The 20,482-nt window shown below is 41.9% G+C and overlaps 1 protein-coding gene across 1 annotated transcript in view; it reads right to left on the bottom strand.

Annotated features, from left to right (window-relative positions):
* Nucleotides 1–4,594: 4,594 nt before the first annotated feature.
* LOC147096956 (transmembrane protein 106C-like) overlaps nucleotides 4,595–20,482 on the bottom strand; it is a 30,500-nt gene continuing 14,612 nt past the window's right edge. Inside the window, exons 4-8 of the mRNA XM_085972646.1 lie at nucleotides 19,076–19,235; nucleotides 16,419–16,559; nucleotides 15,559–15,608; nucleotides 14,099–14,152; nucleotides 4,595–7,297 (exon numbers count right to left, since the gene is read on the bottom strand). Coding sequence (XP_085828772.1) covers nucleotides 7,180–7,297; nucleotides 14,099–14,152; nucleotides 15,559–15,608; nucleotides 16,419–16,559; nucleotides 19,076–19,235 — 523 coding nt within the window. The 3' untranslated portion in view covers nucleotides 4,595–7,179. The remainder of the gene's footprint in view (nucleotides 7,298–14,098; nucleotides 14,153–15,558; nucleotides 15,609–16,418; nucleotides 16,560–19,075; nucleotides 19,236–20,482) is intronic.

A 20,482-nucleotide genomic window follows, 5' to 3' on the forward strand; every position in this document is an offset into this window, starting at 1 on the left:
GAGCAAATCCTAGGTCTGTGGCCACTAGGTGTTGGGAGAGCTCCATACCAAAACAATTCAACAGGATTTAGTCCCTAAAAGGCATGTAGTTTAATATAGAAAGAAAGGGAGCAAGTGTAAGCTAACCCACCCGTCGAGAAACTGGCCAGATCTGGTGCAATGCTGATTTCACAGCCTGCCCGATTTTACTCTCCAGGGAAGTCAATATTGGGCGAGGTGTAAAACTGGCGTTCCACCTGATCCCATGGGTTTCCTGTCCGGTGAGTTAGATTAAAATTACCCCCAAAGTTTCAGTACAACGTCTACAGAGTGACTGAACTGAATCCAGAATGAATTGCAAGCTGCGTTTATGAATGAGTTTATAATAAAATCTTTGGCAGATTGTAAAGCTCCAATATTCCCTATGCATGAATTCAGCAGAGGAATGAGAATCTGTTGGGGAAGACAGAATTAAATAATGTTGGTGTAAATCTCTCGTTTTAACTACTAACAGTACACTGTTTTCAATTCTGTTAGGTAATGAATCCCTTAATAAAACTGTAATGATCAAAATGTTTCAGGTCCTGTCTTGTACCATGCTGTAGAGTTTTGGCCTATGTTTTGCCATCTTACTTGCTTCCAATCTTGACTGGTCCATTTGAGTAGCAGCAAGTCCAGACAGGCAGGGAAGGGTTTGGAAAACTGGCCAGTTATAGGGCAGGATATTTCACTGCCCTCTCACCTGGGGAATAATGGGCATCGTGGGGCAGTAAAATAATTTCCTTAAAATGCCAGTTAATGTAGAGATGTAATGTCATTTGTATAATTCTATAATGCTTACAAGAGATGATGATGTTCTTGGATTATTAGCTGCCAAAATAGGTTATTCTTGTACTTTGCAGATAATCAATTAACCAGTTCTGCTGTCAGTTTTGAGGCTATGTGTTCTGTAAGAAACTGTATGCAAACATTAAGGGCTGTAAGGAACCTACTAAGTGAGCTATGAATAAGCAACATTACAAAGGTAGGTGCAAAATGACTTACGCATCCCTGACATTATAGCTAATGTTTGACCCCCCCCACCCCCCAAATGGTTTGCGATCACAAGATAATTCAACCTTTTGTCAATTGGTGCTGTTTCACCGGCTTTCGATTAACTGTTTCCAGATGTCATTAGTGTACGCTCAGCCGGACTCCCAATGGGTCTATTCAGCCCATGACCTCATGGAGGAAAGGAAGCTAGGGGGCCATTTTATGAGCATAGTTCCTTGCGGCAGTGCATGCTCACAAAATGTAGGCCCTAATTTCAGCAATAATATTTCAAGGCATAGGCGTAAATCCCACAAAATAGGATAGGGTTGAAACTCAAGGAATCTTTAAAACACAGAAGCAGTCTCCTGTTTGAGTGTTGAAACTGAAATATGGAGGTCAAGCTACGGTCATTAAATAAACAGGTGGCAGAGGAATTTAAAAAAAACCATCTCGGCCTGAATTTATGACTATTCAACCTGGGAAATAGCTAACTGATTAGTATTTAAGGGTGAAAAGGCCAGATAGTGCTATTGCAGTGGGAACGATGCATGGCCATTCTGGCAGATATTCATCACAAGGTGAGATGACATAAAGGGCTTCCATTTGGTATAAACAGGAGAGAAGGAGTGTAAAGCCTCAGTTCAACCAATAGCCTTGAGCTCCTGCTGTATGGAATGAGGAAAAAGGGTTACCCTGATTGGCACTCAAGGGCACCCTCCCTAGGAGGGGGGAGAAAAAAAAAGAGCGGCTTGCAGTGCCTGGCGGGAGATAGCCGAACAGGGTGATTGTTACTCTCTGCAACGCCCAGGGAAGCCGACTGCAAATATGGACGATGGTGACAGACCCAAGAGAATGTGTCAGTGTAATACTAGCCAGCAGTTTCCAATAGAAGCATCTGTTTCAAGTATCTACAGCATAAAGTGCGTTCTCCGAATCAGTTACTCTTGCGCTGCTCACCCTACCAAAGCTTGTGCAATCTTACTGGCCTTTGAATGGCCATGTATATTAACCAGTGCAGAATGGCACACATACAGGCTGCAACTTGCAACTGTTGTCACAGAAAATCCAGTCCCATGTCACTGTATAAATGTAGATTGCAATAAAAATCTAGCTTTGTATATAGTTTAAGCAGTCTGTATAAATGAAAAAAGACTTGCTTTTAGATAGCACCTGTCAGGATCTCAATGGCCCAAAGTACTTTACAGCCAATGAAATATGTCAAGTGTAATCAGTGTTGTAATATAAAAGAAACAGCAGCCAATTTGCGCACAGCAAGGTCCCACAAACAGCATGGAGGTAATGGCCAGATTGTGTTTTTGATGTTGGTTGAGATAAAATATTAGCCAGGCAACAGGGGAAGAACGCCCCTTTTCTTCAACATTGTCATGGGATCTACATCCACCTCCGACCTTTTACAACCACCCGAGGGCAGACGCAGCCTTGGTTTAATGTTTCATCTGGAAAACGGCACCTCCAACAGTGCAGTATTCTCTCAGCACTACACCGGAGTGTCTGCCTAGATTATGTGCTCAAGTCCCTGGAGTGAGACTTGAACCCACAACCTTCTGATGCAAGTGGTTAACATGCTACTCAAGAGTCACTGCTGAATACTTTGCTGGAAAGCTACAGTACATGTATCCTTGTAAATGACACCCACTGTACAACTCTCACTGAATTGAAAATGTCTTATGTCTGCAATCAATTTGCTGTGATTGGCAGGCACAGGATGGAGGAATGAGAGCAAACAATAAGGAAGGGTGAAAGACAGAATGTGATTGAAAAAGTTTGCATATGGTGCAAGATGGATTTGATCAAAAGACTAAACTAATTTTCTACTTTTACATTCCTGGTACATTCCAGAAGCATAATCACTAAATTGCACACAGCTTGAGACTTTCCATCCAATAAGCAATTTACTTCAGAACACATTCTGGGACCATGCTTCATGGGAGCTTAGCACCAAGACAAATTCTTCATAGTTTTAAGCAGCTTGTACTGAAATCGCCTCAAATCTAAGCCTGCCAGACTGAAAGCTGGATGGTCGAGAGCCATTGTTTCAATCTTGAACAAAGACAGCAGCAGAAACAGTAGCTCAGAGGCATGCTACAATTTATTCACATACACAAGACCTAGACAAAAGTGGGAAACAAATGTTCATTGTTGGCCTTTGGAGCAGGGTCATGCAACCAGGCAAAAACCCAGCCTCAGATATGCTGCAAGAGAGCAGCATAAACAATAGCATATTGTGGAAGCTTGAAACCAGTGCCAACTAGTCTGCCGATTAAACAGGCGTAATAACTTGATTATGGCACGCACATCATGTTGAGATGCACTTTCACATGGCCTCATTTAAGCTGGATCACTCTGAACATCAGCAAGTCCAAACTGCAGTTTGCATAATGTAACAAGAGAAGCCTGAAAAGAAGTTGTTTAGACAAAAAACACACATCACCTAACCATCACTCAGCTGTATACAAGGCCTAGTCTGAATTGACCCCCTTGGTTTGGAGTCATCGTTGAGCTTGGAAAATTACAGAAATCAAAAATCTGAAAAAAGGGCTGGCTGGGGGGAGGGTGCAACCTCCTTTTAGTTAATGATATTCAGCATCATCCAGAGGTAGCAATGGCTGAGAGTTAGGAGGAGCCAGCTACATTCAGATTCCAGACAAGATAGTAGCCGCTTTCTTTCTTGCAGGCTTATTAATTTGTTCAAAATACTCCAGTTGCTCTCTAATAGGGGCTGTGAGCCGTGATCCGTGATCCAGAGGCAACAGCAACAAGCAACCAACAACCATGTGTGAAGCCAGAGTTAGGCGACAGTGCCTACCTTGCCGGTGATGAAAAATGACTAGTTATTGCATTTAGCGCAGTGTTCAAAAGGCTTTCAGCACAAGTTATGTTAGATATTATACCCAACTTGCAGCACTTTGCATCTTTAATAATCCATCACGCAATGATGCAACTCTAGAGAATAGAATCAAAGCTGCTCACAGCCACTGGTGCAGCGAGGAGGTTGCTGGATTGAACAATGGATCAAAATCAGGAAATGCAACTGTAGAGAAAAAAAGTGCTGTAGAAGGGTGAATAAACTACCATCTGCAAGAGTCTAGGGCTTTACTAGACATGGGAGGAGACCACATGTATTGATCACATGATTCCACAGAACCAAAATGGAGGATGAAGTGTTACTATTGAACCTACTGCTTGAATATGTGAATAGATTTTTCTCAAGATACAAGTTTTAAATCTTGACCAAAGTAGTACAGGTAATGCCCTATTTAAAGGAAGTCAACTTATGCCATTTATCATGGTGCATGTATAGACCAGAGATGTGAAATTTTAGTGTTTGCATACAAGGTGAAAACAATGCAAAAACTACACAGCAGCAGCCCAGCTATGAATGAATCTTTGCGCAAAATTTTCAGATGGTTACTTTAATAGCATTAGAAAGTTTACATGGCAACGGCATGGCGCTAGGTCAGCATTGCAGCAATTGCACTGGTACGGTAGCAAGAAACATTTAAAAAAGCCCAGAGCAGCTTTTCACATCACTCCTGAAAATTATAAAACCAGTACACTAGTCCTCTAGTCAATATTTATTGAAAAAGTGCTAGTTAACTGACCGCATTACATTTAAACAATGCACACCAGTTCAGAGTGCTGAAGACATTCTAGCCTGGTCAGGCTTCCTCTTTTCTTCCCCTTGGAAGAAAAATATGCAGTACAATACATGGACAATAAAACACCAGGTCTTTCTGCAGGTAGCATGAAAAGCAGCCACTGAAACATGAAACCGGTGATCGGATTGGCCAACGTTCCCACAGAAGTTCCAGAAGTGGAGGTTAAGAATTGGACTAACCAAGGGTCTCTTACACAAACACAAGAGACTCAATTGTCAGAAAAAGCTTAGTTAATACCGCCATTGTTCACAAACTGCAGCCCATACATGTTTGGAAAAACCTGTTGCAACATTGCATTAACCATGTGTGTGAAGCCATGAGTACAACAGCTCATTGCTTTGGAAGGGAGGGTGGCAGAGGAGCAAGCCTGCAATGGCTGGTGAAACTTCTAAGCAAACTGTTCAATTAGCTCTTCATTGGTTAAATGCAAGAACCAATGGCTCATTTCAGTGCAAAACCCAGAGTGCACTTGGAGCAAACAAATGAATCTTATGGTGTTACAATACTGGCTTAAAGCAGCATTACACTGCATTGTTGGCAAACCGGTGGGGCATTGACATACCCACAACTAAAAAAGTTGCAAACTGGTGAGTGGAAAGGTACAAATTCCACAGTTCATCTGCCAGAAAAAGCAGTGAGTGAAGAGTTAAATTTAAGACACTAAACTAAGTTTTACATTCCATTCTCTCCCCTTCCAAAATAAAAAGCCACAGATCACCTCAAGTTTGCAACAAAGCCATGCTTCCCCTCACCTCAACCCAAGAATGTTCTACATCACAAGTGGGAACTAGTCAAGGATTGGGCAGACTTGAGCATCACAGTATGCAGATGGAAGGTAGCATTTCATACATTAGACCATTGACCAATACCATTAAAAAGTGCACTACCCAACTAAGTTACTGCCAGACCAGGCAGTAGAGAGATTTGGCAGCAAGTCAAATAGAGACGAAACTTCAAGTGGCGTGGAGTCACAGCAAGCTGCTAGTGTCTGCTTTTCGTTCCACCTTATCGGTGTCTTACACTATACAACACACCCTTATAGTACAAAAAACATCTTGGAATAAATTACATCACAAAATAAAATCCATTCTTTCCTAGTTAGACAGACAATTTTTACTATTTGTTCAGTCACACGAATAAAAACAAATACCTTCAGTCTTCCCTTTGGATCATCAGTCCAGTCTGCCCATAGGAAAACTAAACATTCATGCAAGTCACCCTTAGAGTCTGGTGCCAATTGGCAAGCCAAGCAATGAAGTTTTATAAAACAAAACAGCTTGTAACCAGCTCCCAATGAAGCTAGTTTGAAGACTGGTCCTCTTACTTTTGTATCTGAACAGAGCTTCTGCTGTCTTGGGGTTTACTTTCTGCACCCATACAAAGTGTGGCCATTTAAACATACAACTGGCATAGCTTTGAACAGCGGATAGCCACAGAAATTGTAACAATGGCATCTACCCACAGATGGAGTGAAGAACCCCCCTTCTTTGGTCATAATTTTAGGGGTTGAAATAAAGAAAAAAAATTGCATTAGGCCATATTAGTATCAAATTTAGCATTTCCTTGTCATGCAACAAGTTAAATTGATAAAACTAACATAGCACATGTTTGAAATGACTATGGTAGGAATGCAAGCTCAATACAATGCAGCTTAAATACATGGGTTAAGGAGGAGGATTTTAATGATGAAGTTGATCTCCCAGGGTAGCGTTTCAAATGTGAAAGATGTAAAATATTTACTGGTGCAAAAAGTCACCCATTATTTGCAATAACTTGTGTACAAGTTTTAAATGCACTTAGCCCTAAATTGCAAACAATTCAAAACCACCCTACTTCAATATACAAAAAAGTAGACTTATTGTTTGGAGTTTAAAAATTGGCTGCATTTTAGGACCAAGTACATTTAAAATCTTGGAAGGGGAAAAAACCCACCAGAGTTGGGGATGGCAGGAGACTCAAAAGGGTCTGTAAATCAGGAAGCAGCAGCAACCAGGTTGGTGTTAATACAAGGAGGGAAGTGAAATTCAGAGCTGCTGTGGGGGGGGGGGGGGGGGGGGGGGCAGAAGAGAAGAGGGGGAAATCCAGGGTCTGGTGCTGCTTCTGGGAGTTTTAACTTGTGCTTGGTTGTGTTACAACAGCCTCACAAGGTAAGGGTGCTCTATGCATGAAGCTCATGGATGGTTGGCTGCAGGATGACTACGATAGGTAGAATTTGGACAGTACCATTTACCTAGGGGGAGGAATGAGATGGGGAAAAAAGTGGGCACTCGGAGGTTGAAAAGTCATGTTCTTGGAAGTTTTTGATAAAAACACTAGTTAAAGATGTTGGACATGGCCACCATACCTGAAGATAACAGTGCAGAAACAGAAGACCCCCTCAAATTAGTGACCTGCAGTCATTTTCCACCCAAATTAGAGCAAGCCAGTGTTAATGAAAACAAAATTACAAGTTGCTTTGAACTATCATCCCCACCAGACTGCTGTGGTCTCAGTGGTTCAAAGGTGGTCTCCTGTATGCTGTAGAATTGGACCCACAATCCAAATAGCGGTATGCTTCCAGAGAGTTCTGCGATGGATGTCCCAAATAAGAGCTTTTCACTGTGGTCCTGAAAAAGAGGAAATTCAAAACCCCACATAGTGGCAGGAATGTATGAACTGACTTGGTCACACACCAAGGAGGAGGCGTTTATATTGCTTTGCCCAAGGCTTTCAAGTACTGGTATTGGTAGGAGTGACCACTGCACAGTCTGTGAAGACAAAGTCCCATCTTGACACTGGAGGACACCCTCCATGTGTGGCACTACCACTGTGCTAAATGGGATAGATTCAGAACAGATCTAGTAGCTCAAAACTGAGCATCCATGAGGTGCTATGGGCCATCAACAGCAGAATTGCATTCCAACATGTGATCTGAATGTGCAGCTACAAGTCTTCACAAATTCAAACCACTGCTAGTGAATTAATTTCCTCAGCTGTTAAATTTGTATCTTGTGCACATATTTTACCAGTTTCACTCATACAATGATAATCTCAAGTATGCAAATCAGAGTTAGGTGAAGTGGTAGGCTGCACAGAACATGGCAATTATGGGTGTAATGGAAACCTTGACTGGAGAGCAGAGAAAGATGGGGGGGTAAGGCACAAGTGGGATACAACATTGGATATAAACAGTTTAATAGAGATAGATGTGTCAAAGCAGCAGCGAGAGGATAAAGAGCAGTGCCAAATTAAAGCAGCGCGAGGCTCTGATTCAAAAACAAAGTGATGTCACACGGGAGAGCAGGTAGGTGAGTATTACAGCTCTTTTTTGCTCCAAGTTAGGAAGGGGTTAAATTAAGAGCCGAGAAACTAGCTTGCTAGTAATTATTAAATTAACTAAATAAACCTAAAATATCAATTGAATAAAATCTAACAAATAAATCAAAGGTTAGAGATGGCAGGAGGTGTGTTGTAACTGCAGCATGTGGGAGTCTGTGGTGGCATCGCAAGCCTGAGCAACCACAACTGCAGTAAGTGTCTGCAACTTGAACCTCAGCTCAGAACTGTTAAGCTGGAGTACAAGCTGCAGACATTGTACTGCGTCGGGAGGGGGGGGGGGGGGGGGGGGGGGGGGGGGGGGGAGAAAAGTGTTACCGGGACACTGTTCAAAGAGGCAGTCACACCCTTTAGGTTAAGTAGTACTAGAGAGTTAGTCAGTCAGTGGTCAGGGACAGGAGGGCATGACTGCGAATCAGGAAGGTATGGAGAACCCAGAATGTAGCAATGGAGGAGACTCAGCCCTGACCTTGTCTAACAGGTACGAGGTACTTTCTACTTGTATTGATGAGGAAAAGGACTGCAGGGAGGATGGGCAAACTGACTACAGCACTGTGGTACAGGGACCATCCAAGTTTTTTTTTTTTTTTTTTTGCGGGGGGGGGGGGGGGGGGGGGGGGGGTCCCCCAAGAGAAGGAATGTAGTAGTTCTCTGCAGCTGTGAAAGAGTCCCAAAAGGTGGTGGTGGATATCTCCTCACAGCTGGAAAATAACTGAGTGGGAGGAGGGGGGGGGGGAAGGGATCCAGAGAAACAAAAATAGGAGCAGGAGTCAGCCATTCAGCCCTTCGAGCCTGCTCTGCCATTCAATATCATGGCTGATCCTCTCTACCATATTCCTGCTCGCCCCATACCCCTTGATGCCTTGTGTCTAGAAATCTATCTCCTCAAATATATCCAGTGACTTGGCCTCCAAAGCCTTTTGTAGAGAATTACACAGGTTCATCACCCTCTGAATAAAGAAATTCCTCATCAGTCCTAAATGCCTACCCTGTATCCTCAGACTGTGGCCCCTCAGTCTAGACAACCCAGCCAGGGAAACATCCTCCCTGCATCCAGTCTGTCTAGCCTGGTCAGAAATTTATACATTTCAATGAGATCACCGCTCATTATTCTAAACTTGTGACTACAGGCATAGTTGACCCAATCTCTCCTCAAGACAGTCCTGCTATCCCAGGAATCAGTCTGGTGAATCTTCATGTAGGAACCAACGACTTAATTCTTAGTTCTACCCAAGAATGAGGTTCTGCTGAGGGAGTTGTGGTTCTGCTTATTAATTTAGACCCTAAGGGTAATAATCCCTGGATTACTACCTGAGCCATGTGCAAATTGGCATAGGGTCAAGCAGATCAGGAGTTAAATGTGTGGCTCAAAGAGTGGTGTGGGAAAAAGGGGTTTCAATTCATGGGGCACTGGCACTAGTACTGGGGAAAAGAGGGAGCTGTTCTGTCAGGATGGGCTGGGCATCAAATAACTAGGGCTGTAGATCAGGCTTTAAACTAAAAAAGGGCTGGCATCAGGCGAGGGGAAATTTAGAAATCTAAAGAGAAAGGTCAAGGCCATAGAGCAGTGTAGCGATTTGGGTAAAAATAAGCAGAGTGTGACAGGGAGGGACAGAGTTTAATGGTAGCAGTGCAGCAGAGAATAATGGTAAACAATTTAAATTAAAGGCTCTTTATCTGAATGCACAAAGCATTTGTAACAAGATAGATGAACTAGTGGCACAAAGATAAATGGGTTTGATCCAATAGCCGTTGACATGGTTGCAAGGCTGGGAACTAAATGTGAGGGTACATTACATTTTGAAGCCAGGCAGAATGGAAAAGGAGGGGGGAGTAGCCCTGATAATAAAGGATGACAAGGACAGTAGCAGGAAAGGATGTTGGCTCGGAAGATCAGGAAGTAGAATCAGTATGGGTGGAGATAAGGAGTAACAAGGGGCAGAAAACCCTGGTGGGAGTAGTATATAGGCCCCCCTAACAGTAGCTATACCGTTGGACAGACTATTAAATCAAGAAATAGTACGAGCTTGTAACAAAAGGTAATGCAATAATCCTGCAGGACTTTAATCTTTAGACTGGACAAATCAAATTGGCAAAGGTAGTCTGGAGGACGAGTTCATGGAATGCATTTGGGACAGTTTCCTAGAATAAGTCATGGAACCAACCAGGGAACAGGCTATTTCAGATCTTGTATTGTCTAATGAGACAGGGTTAATTAGCAATCCTCTGGGGCAGAGTGATCATAGTATGATAACTGAATGTGAAATTCTGAGAGTGACTTGCCCAAGTCCAAAACTAGAGTCTTAAACTTAAATAAAGCCAATTACATAGGTATGAGGGGGCAAGTTGGCAAAGGTAGATTGGAAAAAATAAAGAGATTAAAAAAGGTATGGTGGTAGATAAGCAGTGGCTAGCATTTAAAGAAATATTTCATAATTCTCAAAAATACATTCCATTGAGAAACAAACTCCATGGGAAAAGTGATCCAACCATGGTTATCTAATTTTTTCCAGTTCTGACGCAGGATCATCGACCTGAAACATTAACTGTCTCGCTCCAGATGCTGCCTGGCCTGCTGAGTGTCTCCAGCATTTTGTTATTTCAGATTTCCAGCAGCCACAGTATTTAGCTATTGTAAAGAAGTTAAGGATAGCATTAGATTGAAAGAAGCAGCTTATAATGTTGCAAAGAATAATAGTAAGCCTGAGGATTGGGAGAGTTTCAGAAACCAAAGGTTGAGCAAAAAATTGCTAGAAAAAAAAAAAAATCTAGCAAGAAATATAAAAGCAGATTGTAAGAGTTTCTACAAGTATGTAAAGAGGAAGAAAGTAGCAAAAGTAAACATTGGTCCCTTAGAGACCAAGACAGGAGAAATTATGGGAAGGAAATGGCAGAAACATTAAACAAATGTTTTGTATCTGTCTTCACAGAAGACACAAAGCATACCAAAAATGGTGGGGAACCAAGAGTATATGAGGAACTTAACAATTAATACAAGTAGAGAAAAAAGTACTAGAGAAACTAATGGGACTAAGTGCCGACAAATCCCCTGGACCCGACGGCCTACATCCTAGGGTTCTAAAGGTGATTGAAGAGATAGTGGATGCATTGGTTTTAATGGTCTAGATTCTGGAGAGGTTCCAGCAGATTGGAAGGTTGCAAATGTAACACTGCTATTCAAGATAAGGGGTAGACCATTTAAGACAGATGAGGAGGAATTTCTTCACTCAGTTGTGAATCTTTGGAATTCTCTGCCCCAGAGGGCTGTGAATGTTGAGTCGGAGTATATTCAAGGCGGAGCTCGATAGATTTTGGGACTCATGGGGAATCGAGGGATATGGAGATCAGGCGGGAAAGTAGAGACGAGGTCTTATTGAATGACAGAGCAGGCTCGAGGGGCCGTATGGCTGACTCCTGCACTTTGTTCTCGACTCCTCAACCCCATCATTATAGAAAACAAAGGATACAATAAAAAAAACACAAGCAGGACATCAAATCTTCCCAGATGTAGGTGAAATTTACTGGCAAGAGTTTACCACAGACTGCCAGGCCAAACATTTAATGAGCTATTTTGCAGAGATTTAGGAAGAGAATCTAGCAACAGTAATGTTTCAATAATGGATGTTTAGAATGGCATTGGTGTACTGCTGAATATGGGGCAAGGGACCTGCACAATATATTAGAGGGTCTAGAAAATAAAGTTGTATTTTGCTTCATTTGACCAATAACAGGAGTGGAGGTGGGAAAGAAACTGATCATGGTCAGGGAAAACAAAGTCAGAAGACTTTTAAAAACTTTAGGAAGACAAGTTTAAGAGCATGAAGGCAAGAGAATGGGGCAGTGTGGTAGCTAAATGAAATGATTGAGAGGGCAATGACAGTACAGTTCAACACAAGTGAGGGATTACATTTTGGTAGGAAGAATAGGGAGGTCACAAGTCTAGGTAGAGGAACAAAGGGATCTCGGAGTACAAATACACAAATCACAAAGTTGTGACAGGTTAGCAAGGCCATAAAAAGAGCAAACCAAGCACTAGGGTTTCTTTCTAGGGGGGGATAGAACTGAAAAGTAGGGAAGTTATGCTAAACCTGTATCGAACCTTGGTTAGACCACACCGAGTACTGCGTACAGTTCTAGTCGCCAGATTATAAAAAAAAAGAGGCACTGGAGAGGGTGCAGAGAAGATTTACAAGGAAGATACTAGAAATGCAAGGGTATACACATCAGGAAAGGATGAACAGGCTGGATTTCTTCTCTTCAAAAAAGACCAAGGGGTGACCCTAATAGAGGTCTTTAAAATTATGAAAGGTTTCAATAGAGTGGATACAGAGAATGAAGAGCATAACTAGAGGCCATCAATAGAAGATAGTCACCAAGAAATCCAATAGGGAATTAAGAAACTTCTGAAAGACTTGCATTTCTATAGCACCTTTTACCACCAGACATCTCAAAGCACTTTACAACCAATGAAGTACTTTGGAAGTGGCGTCACTGTGGGAAACGTGGCAGCCAATTTGCACACAGCAAGGTCCCACAAACAGCAATGTGATAATGACCAGATAATCTGTTTACAGGAAACCTTTGGTTTATCCGGAGGTGAACTGTCTGGAATGCTCGAGCCACTGGCAAAATTCAGGAGTCAGTTCAGTAAGTTTTTTTTCTTTTCGTTGCTTTTTTTTTCCCCCTTCACCAGTCAGGCTCTGCAAGGTGTAGCTAAAGCTGTTGCTTAGCTACAGAGGCACTTGCAAGCTACGGCTGACTGTTTAGAAGCTGTTGCTAAGCAACAGGGTTTGTTGCTAGATAGAGAGCTCAAAAGCTTCTGTAGGTTTTAACATTAGCGCTGGTTTGTCCGGCAGTTTTGATGGGACAGCAACAGCTCAGTCCCGTCGGTGCCGGATAGCACAAAGTTTCTTGTATTATGTTGGTTGAGGGATAAATATTGGTCAGGACACCAGGGATAACTCCCCTGCTCTTCTTTGAAAGTGCCATGGAGTCTTTTACATCCACTAGAGAGCAGATGGGGCCTCAGTTTAACATCTCATCTGATCTGAAAGACAGCACCTCCAACATTGCAGCACTCCCTCAGCATTGCACTGGAGTGTCAGCCTAGCTTTGTGCTCAAGTCCCTGGAGTGGGATTCAGTGGTATGTGGAACTCACCATGGAGTGGTTGAAGCAAATAGTATAGATGAATTTAAAAAAAAGGGGAGGCTAGATAAGCATGAGGGGAAAAGGAAGAGGGTTATGCTGAAGATTTAAAATGAGGAAAGACAGGAGGAGGCTCATGAAGCATAAACACTGGCATGGACCAAATGGCCTGTTTGTGCCATATATCCTATGTAGTACATAGAAGTAGGAAGAGTGGCAAGAGTGAAAGAGCTTGGATGTCAGGGAAGACAATACTAGCTACTGGGATAAAGCTTTGCCAATATTACAAATGGCAGCAAAAGGATAGGATCAGTGTAAAGGAAAACCTCAATGCAAAAAACCATTAAGAGAACTAAGCAAGCTTATGAATTTAGAATGATTAGGGAGGAGTACACATCTTTCAAGTACATGAAAAAGGGAAAGAAAGCATAGGACTGCTGAAAGCAGTGATTAGTGAAGATACAGACATAGCCAAAGAGTTAAGTCAAGTTATTTAGTTCCATATTTGTAAGAGAAAAAGGACAGAACAGGTGCAGTAGCAAAGTGAATGTTTCAAGATAGATTCAGGGGTTTAAGAAATTACTACAGAGTTAATAGGTGGGTAACTGACCAAGTGAATAAAGCACTTGGGCCAGATGGAAGTCATCCTTCAACACGAGATGTGCTGGAATATTTAGGGAAATAGAACAGTTCTGAATAAATCTGCTCCTAGGCTGCCTTTGACCAGCCAGCCATTCTAGAGCCTAAAACAGTAATGAAATGTGATTGAAGTAGAGCTCTTTTTATTGGACAGTATAGTAGAATGCATTTCTCTTTCGTGTTGCCAGAAGAATTTTATTTCTCATTTTAAATATCCTTCAGGACATTTTACCAAAATCATTTCTGTACTATTTAAGTAATGAAGTCTGTTCTATTCAGTTATTAAATAATTTTTAAAGAACTTACTGCATGAAGACAACAATGTTGTGGACCTTGATTGATGGCATTGTGCAAAAGGTGCTGTGGAAGAAAAAACCTGCTTTGGTCAATAAGTCAGAATAATGCAGAGAAGTCTTCACTGCACTATCCCTTTGAGCCATGGTAACTGGAAGGAATGTTACAGGTCACTGTCTGAGCAGAGCGCCTTCAGCACAAAGGCTACATAGCAACAAGGTTACTTCCCATCCTCACAGCTGATCTTGCTCAAGTTCTTGAAGAAAAATGGGGAATACTTTCTACTATATATAGTGTTTGGGGGAAGGAGGGAGAGCATTGCAATTGTTATAATATTAATGAAAAAAGTTGAGGGGCAAAGAGGGATTTAAAAAAAAAAGGCTTTACTGTCAAGTCAAACATATCAAGCAGTTTAAAAATCTGACTTATTGCTTCACCACCTCAGGAAAATCCAGAGGTTTCAGGTTTGAAAAGACAGCAGCCACATACCATCAGGATCTTCCAATCTCCTACCAACTGAACAGTAAACAATTTAATACTAATTAAATGTCAATTACTTGCCAATTTAAAGGCCTTTTTTGGCAAGAGGTTAAATCTGGTTTCTCCAAATGTTATTGTTGAGATGGAGTATTTAGAAGTGGATCTACAATCTGGGAGGTTGCAGTGACAGCACTAGCTCAAGACAAACATCAGCTCAGGTTTGTAGACTGGGGAGGATTCATTACATTCAGCTTCCATTGGATGGATGGCCAGAAGAATGTTCACTAACAGTAAATTTCACCGAAAAATAAACATTTGCTTCAGGGAACCGAGAAAGCAACTCAAGAAAAATTGCACTTGATAATTGCTTGCTTATACAGTAAGCCAGTTGTATGTGATCTAGAAGGAAAACCATTTAAAATACATCTGAAATAGTTCTCTATTTTACCTGAACATCTCAAAAGTTCAGGAATAAAAAGCAGAGAAAAAAAAACTAGTCTGGTGTATTTGTAGTAATACATCTGCAGCATTAGACAGTGGCCAATTACTGCCAGTTCACATTAAACACCCAGTCCCTCAAAATGTAGACACTTCAAAGTTTAAACATTAACATCCGAATTTCACATTTCTAACATGCACACAAGCCAGGGAACAAATTACAATATAAATACATTTTCTTAGAAAGATTGAATTTACTACTATGCAGAACAATTTGCTCATCTTTTCTTCCTTTTGACAAAGATCTGCTAGAGTTACAGCTTTTAAAAACCATCTGATCTGACTTGACTATTTTAACTGAAGTGTGCAAAGAAAATTCCTTTCAAACTGGAGCTATTGGGACAATTCTGCATGTGATCATAAAGCAGGCATTTGGTTGGTTTCCCAAAATTCAGTGGTAGTACAGATTTATTGAATGAGTCATGATTAGCACCAGTTGTAGGAGGCATGCTGCTGGCATTCAGGGCAGCAACAAACAAAAAAACTGTACTTACTATACATATGCTAGGGGTCCACTAAATTCCATCCGAACCGTGTAGTTCACCTGCAAGATTAGGTTTACAGATACAAGAGGCAGTCAGTCATTAACAGTACAACCCAGATGTAAAAAGTTGAAAAATATGTTACCATTTTCACTTCCAATCGAATGTAATGACCAGATGAAGTCTCATTAGCTACAAGGATGCTGTGTGAACATCTAATCCAGTTCCAAAGAGGCAGAAGCCTATAGTATCAATTGAAACCCAATGAGATTCCCTGGAATGACCTTTAACTTGTCCCAGGTTCAAGATGGTAAGTAGTGCATACGCATGCAGCCATTTAGTTATCCACAGTTCATGATCACCAGTCTGCCCTGGGTCTTTGCACAAACAATTGCCAAGGCTGCTTAAATTACAGTACGCAAGAGTCAACAACATGGGCACTAAGCATCTACATAGGCAAAGTGACATTCCAGTCCTGATGTGTGGAATTAGAGAAGCTCAAGTGAAAGCAGGAAACAACGTCAGGTCAAACTCCAGGTAGGTCTCAAGAATTACCAGCAGAATAGCAAATCAAAAGCATATGGGAGGGGGGGGGGGCACCTTAGGCACCAGTTTAGCCTGAAACTGGCACAGCACCATCAAATTTCTATGCCTGTGTCCCAGACAGACAGGGAGGTGGAGCGCAAGAAAGTGAATTTACATACCAGCACAGATCCAGCAGCTTTATGATCTTTAAGTCAGAAACCAGACGTAATACTCAGCAAGGAACTTACCCAGAATCTAACAGGAGGGGTGGGTGGGGAAAGGAGGAAAGAGGAAGAGTAAGGGAGACACAAGGGAAGGCAAAATAAGTGCACAGTAGAAGTGGTTACCTGTTTTTCACTTAGAGGTGGTATAACAGAAACATTATTCAGCTGCTTTGTTCCAATCACAGTGTTCATATACTGGACCTGGCAGGTGAGTGTATCCACAGAAACTGTATAAAAATTGGAATTGCTAATGTTGAGGGTGCTCTGAAATACAAAAGAAACACTGGGTTTCATATCAAACCAAGAAAACACTCCTGGCAACAGTTAAATATTCTGATCTGACTAAAAAATAGTAAACATTGTTTCCACTAGTTTCTGTGCTGTTAGAGACCTACTTACCATGGTCTCAGTTAACTACTAACTGGGTTTACTAGCAATTAGCATTGTTTTTTTCCAATAAGCAGAGGCATGATCAGGATCACAGCACCATGGGAGGTGGTTGTTGTTGGTGGTGGGTTTTTTTTTGGGGGGGGGGGGGGGGGGGGGGGGGGGGGGGGGGGGAGGAAGAAAAGGAAGTGCAACTTCAATGTACCATCCTCCTGCAAAAAAAGTTGATCCCAAATTGGGTATGTTTGCTGAACTCTGAAAATTAATCCTATTGCTCAAGAAAGGAAGGTCACAGGTCCAACACCACCTGGGATGAGTGTTTAGGACAGGGTCAGCACAGGACGGCTCCTGCCCCCCCGATGTCACTTCAGAAAAGGAGACGGTCACATTAATTTAAATATGGTCCTGGCCTATGCCGATCTCCCAGTAGGGGGTTCCCTCCTGGCAACACCCCCACCCTCCAGTTAAGAGACCCCAGTCGGCCTGTTCAGGTGGAAGTTCTATTTAAAAAGAGCACCTAAAACAAAAATCAACTGGTCATCTCACTTGCTGCTTGAAGGATCTTGCTATGTGTAAATTGGCTGCTGTGTTAGTCTACAAATTCAGTTCAAGCACACTCAAACTTACCCTGAATCTTGGGTAGTCATAAGCAATGTGACTATTAAATCACCATCGCCTCAATGTTGGCTGGTCGATGGAAAAGTAGCTTTCCAGATATTTTTGGGTGGGGAGATAGCAATTAATTTCCCCAAATACCAAACGTTTTGCACTGGCAATTATATATGGTGTATATTTGTAAAAAGGCAGCCCTAAAGCAGTGATATTATGTCATCTGCAAGCAGATCTAACATGCAGTTTGGTTATGTGGATTAGTAATAAACTAGATAGTATTGGCATAGGACAATACCATTTGAACATTGAAAAACTATTTGCAGTCTAGTTACTCAGACTACTGCTAACAAATTAGGACAGGCTACATAAATGGTAGAGTATTTTTACAGCAAAATTAATGCTTTGCACAAGACAAAAGCACATTTAATATTGTAACTTCCTGATTTTAGAACTACTCTGACAGCAGAGTATCAAAGTTTGATGGAGGTATATCCATATCTGCAACACTTTGGCAATGTCCCAGCTCCAAAATGCTGCAATTTACCACACTGTTGTACAACAAATATAACTGCTAGTTACCACACTGTAACTAGACTGCAAGAATCATAAAAGCCCCCAGGGCAGATCAACGGTCTGTTAAATAGATCCCTTTTTAAAAGTGATGATAGGGAAGAAGAGGAGAAGGGAATTGGAGTATTTCACCTTTGAAAGCACTCCCACATGATCCAATCACAAATTGCCCAGATTTTAACTAGCTCAGAAGCTTGCCAGAGACACTTCAGGTCTCCTGGCCAAATGACAGCCAGTCAATCTATCCATGTGATCAAAGAGCAGAATCTTTGGGATGGAAATTGGTTATGGCCCTTAACCAGTGGCACGCAGACAGGCCTCCCACTTGGGGTGCATGCCGAGGCCAGCCCGAAATTGGGCCTCATTTCAATCTAAGCTGCTGGCACATGAGTCTCCACAGGCTGCTCACTGATCAAACCAGGATTTTGCAGCTGAGGGAACTGAACAAGCATTAGGCCCCTTAACTAGCAGTTACATTTGTGGTGGTGTACAGATCATTTATCTTGTGGGATCTTGCTGTGCACAAATTGGCACCCCCCCCCCCCCCCCCCCATTACAACAGTGACTACACTTCAAATGCAATTCCCCCACTGAAGTGCTTTGGGACATCCTGAAGATGTGAAGTGAAAAGGTGCTATATAAATGCAAGTTTTTCAATACTTGAATGTTTTTATATTGTGCACCTCCCAAATTTCTATCCAACCCCCATTTTCCCTGTAGGGTTTGTGTAGTTGCCCTCCCCTTACTCCATTGAGTTACTGGACCATTTTGGGGACCTGGAGTAGATCAAAATCGCAGATTAGTCTGAACACAACAGACAATGTATGAAAATGAAGTGTAAATATTGGCAAAGACAAGAGTCCTGAATGAGAGTTTAAAAATTACATCCCCCCACATGATCAAGAGGGTGGAGTTCAACTGGCAGCACACCCATTGAAGACATTACTAATAATTTAATTAACCACAGAAGCCAGACTCCAGGCCCAAACTAAAATTGAAAGGGAGCAGAAACAGACCACAAGGCTACAACACAATTGCTAGGTCCTGGTCAGCATGTGAAATAAACACTGAGTGCAGACTATCATTTTAAGAGGGAAGGGAATTAAATCAGAGTTAAAAAAAGGATGTGTAAAAGGCAGGGATATGGCTCAAAATGGAATAACAAAAGCATTTACAAAAAATTGTTACAATATATTAAAAAAGCTCATTACCGTCATGTCAATGAAGACTCTGGAGTTATTGGTGTCAAACTTCACTATAACCACTCGGATTCCATCATCGGTCACAACCACTGACCGAGGGAACAAGAAGAAGACAACCAGTCCAGATATGAACAGGCACAGGAATATGGATAAGAAGACATACAATTTCCTGAAATGCAAGAGACAAAACTGGGTTCATACAAGAAAGTTAAACGTTTCCTTTAAATAGCACCCCCTTCAAAATGAGTTCAAGTCCCAGAATGGAGATTTAAATCCACTTTCTTCAGCATTAGCTACAAGCACAAGTTTAGCACCACTGGTCAGCTACATAGGTGATTACATCAGTTTTTGGATAGAGTGGGATAATAGGCATGATACGCTGAAGGCAAATTCTATTTACTGAACCTGGAAGATGCAATTTAAACTAGCCACCTTCCTGCAGCATCCAAGTTACTTTATTCTTTTAAATGAGGTAAACCATCATCTAAAAAGGTACTCGGTTTATTGCATTCATGGGCACAAGTCAGGAGAACTACCTTGGAGGACCAGGATCACTACCCACCAGGCACCACTTAAACCATGCTTAAATTCCAGACAACAAACCTCAGACCACTGGCCAGACTTGGACAACTATCAGAACAGCCTCATACAAATGAAAGTTTCAAATTTAAATGTGTCCCAGCCTCTGATCAACCGTCAAGAGCACAAATCCATCTTATTAGCTACTCCTCATTCACCAAAGTGTCCCACTATTTCAGGATCATCCTTAAGGAAGAACCACCTCTGCCAAATCCTTTCCTTACCAACACCAGTGAGGAACTTAGACATTGATCTCCAAGCAGCTGCTTCAGTTACCACCACCACATTCTCTCTCTCTCTCTCTCTCTCTCTCTCTCTTATACTCTCTCTCAATAATACAATACAAATCGCTTTATTGGCATGATAAGGTACATCTTATGTTGCCAAAGCATCAAAATACATTTATGGTTGAACACATAAACGCAGTTCCATTCATAGTGTATAAACAGGTATATCCCGGAGTTTATAAATATACATTCGCCTTGTTTATATATACTCTTGTCTTAGTTTACTGGTTGTCCCTCTGTTCATGGCAAGCTGTAACAGTGTGCCGCCAGTGTTACACAGCTTCTCTCCTCCCCCAGTAGGAATGGGAGTTTTTGGTTGTCAGTCAGATTTCTGAATTCAGGGCATATTTGTGAGAATTTTTGGTAGAAATTCTCTGATGCCCTGATATTTTCCACAGGCTGTGAGGAAGTGCATCTCTGTCTCAACTACTCCCTGACTGCGGTGAGAGCATATCCTGTCTTCTCTTGGCAGCCTGGTCTGCCTTTTTCGATCGCTAGGCTATGTTCGCTAAGTCTGTACCTTGTCAAGGTTCTTCTCAGTTTGTTATCC

Source organism: Somniosus microcephalus, chromosome 33 (assembly GCF_052327205.1).
Source record: "Somniosus microcephalus isolate GS21.2 chromosome 33, FLI_Smic_1.0, whole genome shotgun sequence".
NCBI lineage: Eukaryota > Metazoa > Chordata > Chondrichthyes > Squaliformes > Somniosidae > Somniosus > Somniosus microcephalus.